Genomic DNA, 11,893 nt, shown 5'->3' on the forward strand with positions numbered 1-11,893 from the left:
CCCAACTCCAAGTGCACGGTGACATTTTCTAACTCTTTCCCATCGACAAGAAATTAAAAAATTTCCTTTAATCTACCATCGTTTTGAAATATTTTCAAAGTTCATTTCTTTCTTAAAATCCACGTTTCCTTGGGCTCTCAAATTTACAGCAAAAAGTTTCTTGATCATGCGATTTTTTTTTTATTTAATATTAGTGATTATGATTATGTGAATATTGAATATTGGTAATATTTGTGATGGATTCTTAAAATCTTGATTTTTGTCAATTAGTCAAACAATTAGAATGTGTTTGATTGACATGAAAAATATCACATAGAAAAGAAAATATTTTCCATCTTTTGTGGAAAATAAAAATCACCTTTATCCAAGGAAAATATTTTCCTTAAAAACAAGGAAAATTAGGTATATTTTTAAAAGTTGGAAAATGTTTTCTATGGAAAAAAATAGCAATCAAACACTCCAAGTAGGAATTTGAGTGGAAAATTGAAATTTTTCATGAAAAATAAATGTAATCAAACACACCCTTAGTGATGATTTTCTGGTGTTCTACCAATTTGTAAAAAATTGTAATTATTTCCTTATCAATTAGTATTTAACTATCACTTGTGGTTTATTTTAGTGTGAAATGTCAATGGAGAGATTCTTTAAAAAAAAAATATTTCGTAGAAAATGTTAATGAGGAGATATCGAATAAAATTGATTTTTGATGTTACACAATTTGCTACAAATCCTAGAATAAGGAAGAAAATGATAATCTTATTAGTATTGTCACTATGTCATTTTTAGCATTATTGTAATATTATTAAATCCATAATCGAAAAGTCTGACATTGACTAAATTTTGTCCGCACTGGACAAAATTCTTGACTCCGCCCCTGAAGAAGATTACATTTGAGAGCATGTCTGGTTATCCTAAAAGGTTACCTATAACTTTATTATTATTATTATTATTTTGGTTGTGAAACGCAAGTTTATTTCTTTAAGGAAAATTAAGGTTGAGCTCCCAAATAATTTTATTTTGTGTGGTTATGGGTCGTTAACCTTCAAATAGTATTTGGTCCCCAACCTAATATAATGTATGAATTTGGGTCTCCATGTAACTGCAATCATCAATTTTGAAATGAAATAACACGAAGCTTCGAATTGAATTAGAGAAACATGTTAAGAGGTTTTGGCAGTTTTATTCTTTGATTTATGTAATAAGAAAATCACATACAATTTTATCTTCCACATTGATGGTTTCAATAGCACGGGGACCATTAAAAAGAATGGGTACCTAAAACTATAATTTTGAAGGTTTGAAAACCATGATCACGCCACACTATTACATATAACTTGTTTGAGAGTGATTTTTCATTCTAAAAAATTGATTTTTTGACCATTATTTCACTGTTCCATCAGTAAAGTTTGATTTCTTCTCTCACAGATGGGCCCCACTTTTTTCCTAACGGTTATAAAATCAATTCTTAAAATCACTTCCAAATGAGGCCATAATAGATATATGGACGGTTGACCATTATCAATCGATAAATAGCATCTCTCTTAAAAAATACATAAAAGTTAAAACAAAATTTTTATTTATAGATACGGACTAATTATCAAAATCATAAGCACTATGGACACGTTTGTTGCGCTTTATATGAAAGTATACGAATTAAAATAATCTTATCTAAGAATTAAAATAATCTTATCTAATCTTCATCCAGTGTTTAATGCAATTAGTATCCGGATTAAATTAGTTTGAGTTGATTATCCTCTTCTATTCAATGTAAAATTGATACACATTGTATAGTGAGTTTAGACTGTATTATTTACTTATAAATTTATGAATTAGTAAAGTACTAATTAAATCGAATTACATAAATTTATTTACAAATAAGAACTAAGAAATTCACTAGTAATCAAAACAATATAACTAAAATAATCGCTTATAAGAAAAAAATTACTTAAAGGTAAAAAATATATTATTAAGTTGAAAACTTATGTGTAAAGTAATGATAATAACAAGTAAAAAAATGTGTAATTGAGTTAACATTAACTTTATAAGTACAAAATTCATGTACGAGTAAAAGAATTACTTATGAGTCAAAATTAACATATGAGTTATAAAATGCTTATATAAATAAAAAGTTACTTATAAGTTGAAAAATATGCCCATATTTGTCTCCTTTTCAAAGAGTTTTTGAGAAAAAAAATAATGTTTTGAATATTAATTTTTTGAAAAATGTGTTGTTAAAAAGTAGGACAAAGGTATGATTTACATACAAAATATGTTATTCTGTGAAAATGTGATTGAAAATGAGTATTAAAAAAAGGACTTTTTTTTTTTTAAATGGAGACAAACAGAGGCTAAATGACAAATATTTTACTTATAACTAGATTAATGACCAAAATATTTATTTATAAATAAATAATTCACTTATATGGTAATTTTTACATATAAGTTAAAAAAAAATTACTTATAGGCTAAAATTTTATTTATAATTATAACTAAAAAATGCAATTACAAAAAAAAAAAAAAAATCACTTATATGTAAAGAATTTGCTCGTAAGAAAAAATCCACTTGTGAGAAAAAAAAATTACATAAAAAAATTATAAGTAAAAAATTCACTTAATAAATTAAAAAACTCTTATAGCAAAATATTGACATAATTTTTAAATTTTTTTTATTACTTATACGATCTTATAATACGATGTAGTATCAGAAACAATGTACCCCTCCTACCCTATCAACGTTAATACAATCCTTCTAATCCTATCCTTTCTAATTCTCTCTCTCCTAATCCACTATGATGTTGCACACGTGTCTATATGATTAAATGGATGTCAAAAGATTAGTCAATAATAATAATAATAATTAATTCCACATTAAATTGAGTATATAATATAATTTGGAGTTTTTATAAGCATCAGTATTACAGTTATTTATGCAAATTTGGTATGGTCGACTTTTAATTTTTGTTTATTAGTCAGAAATTTGGTACTAATTGTTATAAAAAATAATCATTTGTTAGTTACTATTTAATGTAATTAAGCCCTTGTTTGAGAAAATGAATTTTTGAATATTATACTGATGAAAAATATGTGGTTAAAAAATAAGGAAAAATTTTGAATTTACGTGTAATATTATTTTATGAAAAGATATATGATTAAAATAATATCAAAACATTATTTAAAAATGTATTTTTTTTCGAAAGAAATGGGCTCAAACAAACACAAAACTAGGCCTTCGTTTAAGCCATATTTTGGAGAAAGAATGCATTTTGGAATAATAGATCGATAGAGAATGTGTGATAAAAAATTAAGGATAAGTTTAATTTGAATGTAATATTATTCCATTGAAAAATGCGTCATTAAAAATGAGTTTCGAAAAAATGAATTTTTAGAAAAATGAGAATGACCTATGAAAGTCCAAAAATCAGCATGCAGCCCAATATATATCTAGAAAATCCCTAAATCATTAAGCCCCTTTTGTTTCACAATCTTTCCTCATTAAAATGAAAAATATAATTTTTATCCATCACACTAACCCATCAAATTTGAATTTCCATCTCTTATGTGAGGCTCATAAAGGCTATATCTTTCCTTCTCATTTTTACAAAAATGAAAAGCAAACGCCCCTAAATGTACATTTGATACGCAGTATTGAACTTGATAAATATTAAAATATATAATTTATAAGTTATTTTTATTTTATAATAATGTCTATAACTGAGACAAGTAATGTGCCATACTATGATTAGATGTTATAACAAAGAGTTAGATAGCTTGTTATATCAAATTCCACCAATACTGTATTGAGAATGCTTCTAGTTCATGTTCACTCCCTCTCTCTTTTACTCTAACCCACCCCCAACATGGCACAATCCAAATAAGAAAAAATAATAAATACAATTTATGTATATTGTTTTAAAGCAAAATCATGAATTATGGGCACCGAACACCATTTTCTAAGATATTCCAATAAAAATAAAAAAGTAGAAGCTTAAAAAATCAATTATTTTCAAATAAAGTGGACCATTGCAGTTTGAAAAGAAGAAGCAACAACCAAGAATTGAACAATTGGCAGCATACCTTCTGTGGCCTACTTTGTTTACAACGTTTGTCTATTTCTTTTCGTTTTGAATTTCAAATTTGAAATAACTTATAAGCCATAAAAAAGCTAAAACAAAAGTTCAGATTTTTTCTCTGATTCTGTTTTCCAAACGTTGAAGGTTTCTTCTCAACCTGGTATAGCATGGGGGACTCAGCTGTCATTCTTGCCTTCCCTTATGCTTCAGATTTATCCAATGAAGCCAAACAGGTAAAGAATACAAAACCAAGTCTTTTTTTATTTCTATTTTTATGAAATTTGCTATTCATTTAGTTAGGATCCAGATTCTTGTATTGGACTGTGTGGAGTCTAATTATACTGTGCACTCTTGTGGACTGTGGATCAACCTAATATTGTTGGACTTTTATCCTGATTCTTATAGATGGAGATTGCTGTTTTGTGATTAGATTAACAGATTCTTGTGTTAGACAGCCACAGTCTAATTGCAGTGTTGATTTTCTCTTCGACTTCGAATCGACCTAATATTCTAACTATAGAGGATTTTTTACAAGCCAGCTCGGTTTGGGGTATAAGATGTATGAGAAAACCTGCAGCGGCTAGTGGACATAACTCTAACATCGTCTGTGAACTGCTATAAAGTTTAAGCGTAATTTTTTCTTTTTTCGACGATTAGTACTTAATAGGTGACATCTTGAAAGTTTGATTCTGTGAAAAAGGAAAGTTAAAGGGGTATGTATTCCAGGGGAACCCCGCGCTTGCTCTTGAGGACTCGATTTCTTTTGGAAGGTTTATGTCCGAATCCTTGTCGTGGGAAAAATGGTCGACCTTTTCTCACAAGAAATACGTTGAAGAGGCCGAGAGGTCTTCACAGCCCGGATCAGTAGCCCAGAAGAAGGCTTTTTTCGAGGCTCATTACAAGAGAATTGCAGCTCAAAAGGCGGCAGCATTGTTGGAACAAGAAAATTCTGCTGATGAACAAAAGATCCCAGAAGAAGAGGTAGACGATGTAAGAACTCGTTAGGTACACAGTATTGTGCGATTACAACTACAAGGATAAGATATAATTACTTTTTCCTCTAATAATTTTGTCTAATTCAGCATAAAGAAGATGTTGAAAAGGTTGAATTAGATAAAGTAGAAAGTGTCAAGCTGGATCAAACGGCCCTGGTGACAGAAAAAGAAGCCTTGATGGAGACTCCTGTGAAGAAAATTTTGATGAATCAGGTTCATAATCTTGAAAACAATGACACTGTTACTGGATCAGAGATTAATGATATACCAAAGGTGGACACATCTTTGCTAAAGGTGATAGAAATTGACAAGGTGGACAGAAAAGGTACGTCGTTTAGTTTTCAGAAAAAGGAAAACAATTAGATGCATTCTGAATGATGAACTTAATAGTGTTAATTATGGATAAGTAATGTGAAAAACGTTTTAGTGACGAACTTCAGACTTGCTCTAAGAAAATAATCTTGATGATGAATTGAATCGAAGAGTCTCTACATATGTTTTTCCAGTATGTTTGACAATGCCACTGGTTCATCTCTTACAATATACTTGTTTGCCAGCCGCTCCAAGTCCCTGATTGCTCGTCTAGAAAGAGTTGGCGACAGAGAACAGGCAAGATTTTCCACAGATTCTGTTTCTTTAGCCTGAGCCTAATTTTGATGCGTTTTTGAACTGAATTAGTACATTTTCTTGCGGCGTCTTCTTTGCAGAAACTCAATGATAAATTCAATACCGAGGAGATGCCAAAGGTGCAGCCACGAACAGAATTTAGGATTAATTAAATTCTTGACACAGATTTTCTGTCATGTGATTGCGTTTGGTCTCAATGAACCTTATAGTTGGCCATTCCCTTATATTTGAAAGATCTTTTGTTTTTTGCAGGAGAAAACCAGAAGAAAATTTAGAAAAGCACATCATATCTTTTGCTTTAAAGCCTGATTTCTACAAACATCAACTCTTCAGATGAAAAAGGTATATCTTTCCTTTATCTGATGGTATTATTGAACATTTCTTCATTTCATATGGCCTCAAATGTTATATTCTGCTGCTTCACAGGATGTATTTCCAATTCAGGTCATGATGATTCGACTAATATTCACATAGACGGCTGTATTCTTCATCCTTGAACACAAAATTCGAACGTAACTGATCATCTCTTCTTGCAGAGTCAATCTCAGTCTGTCAGCTTACTTGGAAGAACTTGCTGAAGCAAGGCACGGACAAAGCACTATTTCAGTGCCACCTTCTCTTTCAACATCCTTCTACAATCAGATATTATAGCAGCAGCAGGCATTCGACTTCCTGTATAAAAGGAATGTTGGTATTCGAGATTCCATATGTCGAAAAAAGTATAGTAGAGTCTACTGTATGATTTTAAGTATTTACTAGTACAAATTTGAAGTTTATAATATATCAGTCAGGTTCTGCAGTTATTTTCGAAACTATGGGGAAATTTCGTTTGTTTCATGACACATTGAATCATCGTCTACTGCAATATTTAATCACGCAGACGAACATGGTTTTTCTATAATTGGAAGAACTAACAAGGTTTTAATTTGCTGTAATTCTAATTTTCAAAATCAAAAATGATATAATTTGAAAACAATGTGACATAATTTGAAAACAATGTTATTTTATATTCGTTGTTGTCTCTGAATTATCGATGTTTTTAAAACAACATTGACTTATCTTAAAACTTTATCCATGAATAAGCACACTAATGTCATTTTAGACTGTTTATACCTACCATTTCTTTCTTTCTTCTAAAAAATGAAAAGATAAGCTACTTATTATGCTAGAAAGCTTACTTTTCTAGGAATCAAGTTTACTTATTTTGGTAGAAAAACAACTTTTAAGTTATATTCGTTGTTGTCTCTGAATTATCGATGTTTTTAAAACAACATTGACTTATCTTAAAACTTTATCCATGAATAAGCACACTAATGTCATTTTAGACTGTTTATACCTACCATTTCTTTCTTTCTTCTAAAAAATGAAAAGATAAGCTACTTATTATGCTAGAAAGCTTACTTTTCTAGGAATCAAGTTTACTTATTTTGGTAGAAAAACAACTTTTAAGTACAATCAAATGTGCTTTTGTTACATGAATTAGGGACAATGGCATGCTTTATCACTTCTATTTACTTATTTTGCCAAAATAAAGCTACTTTTCAAGAATGAAGTCTTTATTATTATTATTTTATTTTATTTTATTTTTTTAAAAATAACTTTTAAATACAACAATATTGCAAAGAAGGGTAGGCTTGATCACAGAACTAGACACTCGAATATCAAGTACTAAAGCAATGAAAAAGCAAACTGGCTGGCCTGCAAAGAAAATTGAGGAGTCTGCAATTAGCATCATTAGAACAAAACTTCTCCTTAGATTTTCTGTCATGTTTTCTTGCCTGGATTTGATTAGTGATTCTTCGTGGGACACATATATACTGTTTTAAGAAGTGAAACTGGAATGAATAGGATATTTGTTGCTAATCTAACTGTAAATGCATTTATTCAGTTCAATGGATGACTTTAGCCTTTAGGCAGCAGGAAGCAACTTTATAAATGCTAAATTCAATAAATAATTTTGTGTTTCTTTTAAATACTCGTTAAGTGGTTGAACATGAGAGCATTTGTAGTCAGTCTCGCTACCACCCATTTATCAAAATTGTATTAAAAAAAAAAAAAAAAACACGCGCAGTTATAAAAGCAGCAAACCTGGTCTTCTACCCACATTGGACAATAATTATACTGTCCACTGTAAGTGTGGCAACACATCTTGCCATGTCAGCAATGAGGGTATGATATGGCAACACTACATACATAGTGGGCATTATGACTTCTGTCCACTATGGACAAAAGATCAAACCCGATAAAAGCAAATACTATTGCAGAGCTAGAACTATATTAATGAATGAAAGGAATAAATCACATACAAACTGAAATTTTCCAGCAATCGCTGTGTCGGCCCAAGTCAAGTCTTAACGATAGGAATCTCTGCCAACTAATCTCAAGGAAAAATTACTACACACAATCATGTCCATACAGCATATTATCACATAAAGGATGGCATGTTTTTATCATTACTATGTAACGCCGTCTACCCAAAATTTGGAAAAGTAAGCTCAGCTAACATTATTATTGAAACTATACCTGCTTCTTGAGGTACACCAAAAGGATCTTAGAAAGTTAATATTCAATCTGTCCTAAATAATAATCCGTGCCCAAAGCTGTGCGCATTTCCATACTTCTGAGGAACTTGTTAACTTGTAAGCTCGAGTTTCTTGATGTTCTGAATTTGCAGTCCGGGATTCAGTCCCTTCGGGCAAGCTTTAGCACAATTCAAAATAGTATGGCAGCGATAGAGTTTGAACTCATCGTTTACAGCATCTAGGCGCTCCTTTGTGTACTCATCACGGCTGTCCATTATCCATCTGCATTGATCAGCCAAAAAAATTGCTGTCATTACTGGCAAATTGCAAATTGAGTTGCAGCACACATAATATAAATATTGCCAACATTTATGATCTGCCCTAATTCCCATTTAGGAAAACAATAAAAGAAAAGAAATTAAACAAACCACAGAGAGTTCCCTCTCAGTGTGAGCTACATTCACTCACTACTGTAGGACTTCACCATGAAAAAGATAATATGGATAATCTCGGGACTCCCACAGAAAATGCCCCCACCCCGGCCTCCAAATAATCCTTTTTAGATGAGGAATTATTAGAGCAATCTAATATACATACCAAATGCCTAATATTAGGACGATCCACTTTCAAGGGATAAATGTGCAATAATATAGGCTCCACACATTCGAATACAAAATATACCAAAAAACCAAGTCTGAACAATTGTTCAAAAGCTATTTGACGAGTTCCAATCTTGCCATACCCAAACCTTCCTTAGTCTACTATGAATAAGAACAAATTTGTACCTATATATACTTGGATGGATTGCAGTAGATAGCAAATTGCAAATGAATTGCAACATACACATTATAGAGCTTGTTTGGTAATGATTTTAAGCAAATTAAAATAAATTTTTTAACTGTTATTTCATTATTCCAGCCGTCATTTTTGAATTATTCTCTCACAGATAGATCTACTTAATCTCTAACAGTCAAAAAATCAATTTTCAAAATCCCCACCAAACATCCACATAATATTACCGACATTTATGGATTCAGTCATAATCCTCATTTAGGAGAAAAGGAAAAGAAAATAAGCAAAATGCATACAAATTTCACCTCCAATGCTAAATTCACTCATTACTGCAGGATTTCACTATGAAGAAGAAGATTGATGCAGGACATTCCTATTCCAAATAGAATTTGTTTTCCCATTTTTTTTTTTCTTTCTTATTTTGAATAGAATTTCTTTGTTCTTTCTTACTTAGAATAGGATTTCTTTTTCATTCTTGATTAGAATATGATTTTAGTTTTCTTTCCTTTTAGGATTTTAGTTTAGTTTCTTTATATTAGTAAGATTAAAGCATTGTTTTTGCCTTTATAAACAAAGGTTTTGTACATTTTTCAATCAATTCAATACAATAAAATTATTCCCTACAAATTTTCTAGTTTTATAACTTTATTCTTGTTATAAAAATTCTAATTCCATTTATGCACCAAAATTGGTATCAAAGCCATATTTTGCCCTTGGCCGATGGCTAATTATGGTGCTATTGGTATGCAAGCTCTGACGATGATCGGAGGACTAAAAATTACCAACATTGGTTCAAAATTTGGAACAAATGATGGACATGTTCGAAGATGCAGCTCACAATACTTTGCGGACTTTGACTGCTATGAATGATGGTAGCTTCAACAAGCTCAAAACACGGTAACAGGTGATTAGAGAATTTCTTAGCTTTCCAGCTAAGTTTATATACACAATTTATCATGGATTTTACGAAGGTCTACTAGGGAGGAATAAAGCTATTTGTACATTTTTATTGATAATTCTGAATCATTGATTTAAAAAATAATTTTTTAAATAGATGAATGTGGCGTTGCCAAGTGTGTGTTGTCAACCAAAATTGTAAAAAAAAAAAAAAAAAAAAAAAAATTTGTGTTTTGCTACACTAACATAGGGGATGACCAAACACACACATGGAAAGTCGGCATTTTTAATTCACGCGAGACCCACGTACAAAATGTGAAGGTCGGTCACCCCTTCTATCAAGCATTCGGTCACTTCATCTTTATCCAAAAAAATATTGTACAATTAGCATGATTGACTAGAGAGATATAAAAGAGCTCAATTTGAAGCACGACAAGACTTTTTGAACACGATGCACCATCAACAACGTATGTAATGTGACAATAGATATGGGAGCAGTAAGAACTTTGTTTCTAAAGTATTGGTGAAAGCTTTATATTTGAAAAATCAAAAATATTAATCTTGCTGGCAGGTTCTACAATTTAAAATGGAGCAAGAAATTCAAAAATATGGAGGTATGAGAAATTACACTTCTATAGGAAAGTACTATAAAAATGAGATTGTGCATAATGTGGTAAAGATGGATGATTGTCGTGTATTTTAAGGACAACCATGTTACTAAGATGTAAATGCCACTTACATAGGTTGAGATAACATGTATGAGTTTTGGTCGTACAATAAGAAGATTGTTTTGGCGTTACGTGACGAGCAATTTGCAAATACTAGTATAAATAAAGAGCAAAAAATTTATAAAGTAGATGATGAGGTTAAAAGAGATGCCATTCAAAATGATCGGGATGTTATTGACCATGATACTACAACGAAAAAAGAAAAGCGTGTGCAAATTGAGAACACGAGCCTATGATTTCAGCCATCTTTCGGAGTGGGCTTCTAGAAGATGCAAAGCAATGGGCTTGTAAACTTGAGGCCAAATATGACAATTACAATGAGGTTATTTTGATTACAATACAATACCATGTGGCTCTTGTTGTGTCTATTCCCGAACAAGAGAAATAGAGAATGTAATGAAAAAGATGAAGAAAATGGGTAAGTATGAAGTTAGTACTCATTGGAATGTCTTTCATTTTAAGACCTTGTTTGATTCCCATTCTTCCCAAAATACATTTTTCTCTCCTTTCTTTTCAATCACACATTATTCATTAAAATAATATTATACATAAATCAAAAACTTTTCCTTATTTTTCAACCACACATTTCCCATTTTCTACTATTCTAAAATGCATTTTTCATAAAAATGGGGCTCAAATACCCTCTTAATAAAATATTTCAACAAGGTTGGAGCAAAGTTGACTTCAACCAACGTAACTCAAGAATATAGTGACCTTTATCGAGCAAATCAAGAAATTGACATTATTTCAATATCAATATTACAAGTGGCAAAAAAAAAAAAAAATTAGTATTTTCGTCCCAATTGAATGATTTTCTTTCTTTAAGCAAACTAGAGGACATGTTTTTTTCAAGTGAGAGAGAATAATGTAGGACAATCCTTTCCAAATAGGATTAGTTTTACCTTCTTTTCTTCTTCTTTTTTATGTAGATTAGAATTTCTTTTTTTTTTTTCTTTCTTATTTAGAATAGGATTTCTTTTTCTTTCTTGATTAAAACATGATTTCTTCTTTCTTTTCGATTAGGATTTTATTCTTCTTTCAATTAAGATGTTACTTTAGTTTACTTTTATTAGTAATATAAGGGAATTATTTTTCCTATATAACAAAAGCTTGGTGCACTAGTCAATCATCAATTTCAATCAATTAAATACAACAAAATTGTACCCTACAAAATTTCTAGTTTTAAACTTTATTCTTGTTTCAAGAATTCCAATTACGCTTCCGCACCAAAGATTATATGGATGATCTCAAATCTTACACAT

At 30.6% G+C, this 11,893-nt stretch overlaps 2 protein-coding genes and 1 long non-coding RNA gene across 3 annotated transcripts in view; 2 read left to right on the plus strand and 1 right to left on the minus strand.

Annotated features, from left to right (window-relative positions):
* Positions 1-4,042: 4,042 nt before the first annotated feature.
* LOC111404822 lies at positions 4,043-5,710 on the plus strand. Its single transcript, XM_023033571.1, has 6 exons — positions 4,043-4,100; positions 4,215-4,303; positions 4,797-5,060; positions 5,153-5,390; positions 5,549-5,570; positions 5,623-5,710. Exons 2-6 carry the CDS (start codon positions 4,238-4,240, stop codon positions 5,708-5,710), a joined length of 678 nt encoding a protein of 225 aa, XP_022889339.1. The 5' UTR covers positions 4,043-4,100; positions 4,215-4,237.
* A 64-nt stretch (positions 5,711-5,774) lies between these two features.
* On the plus strand, positions 5,775-6,504 carry LOC111404261. Its single transcript, XR_002704672.1, has 3 exons — positions 5,775-5,811; positions 5,945-6,034; positions 6,229-6,504. It is a non-coding gene; the product is annotated as an uncharacterized LOC111404261 (long non-coding RNA).
* Positions 6,505-7,973: 1,469 nt separating this feature from the next.
* Positions 7,974-11,893, minus strand: part of LOC111404262 (succinate dehydrogenase [ubiquinone] iron-sulfur subunit 2, mitochondrial-like) — an 8,738-nt gene continuing 4,818 nt past the window's right edge. The window contains exon 2 of the mRNA XM_023033071.1: positions 7,974-8,496. Coding sequence (XP_022888839.1) covers positions 8,325-8,496 — 172 coding nt within the window. The 3' untranslated portion in view covers positions 7,974-8,324. The remainder of the gene's footprint in view (positions 8,497-11,893) is intronic.

The sequence above is a fragment of the Olea europaea genome, chromosome 11 (genome assembly GCF_002742605.1).
Source record: "Olea europaea var. sylvestris chromosome 11, O_europaea_v1, whole genome shotgun sequence".
Taxonomy (NCBI): domain Eukaryota; kingdom Viridiplantae; phylum Streptophyta; class Magnoliopsida; order Lamiales; family Oleaceae; genus Olea; species Olea europaea.

Excerpts from the sequence above, each read along its gene's own strand:
- LOC111404822 (XM_023033571.1), top strand. The coding sequence starts at position 4,238 with ATGGGGGACTCAGCTGTCATTCTTGCCTTCCCTTATGCTTCAGATTTA. Across the intron at positions 5,391-5,548 it reads TGACAAGGTGGACAGAAAAG|AGTCTCTACATATGTTTTTC; the intron begins GTACGTCGTTTA and ends ATTGAATCGAAG. Across the intron at positions 5,571-5,622 it reads TCTCTACATATGTTTTTCCA|CCGCTCCAAGTCCCTGATTG; the intron begins GTATGTTTGACA and ends CTTGTTTGCCAG.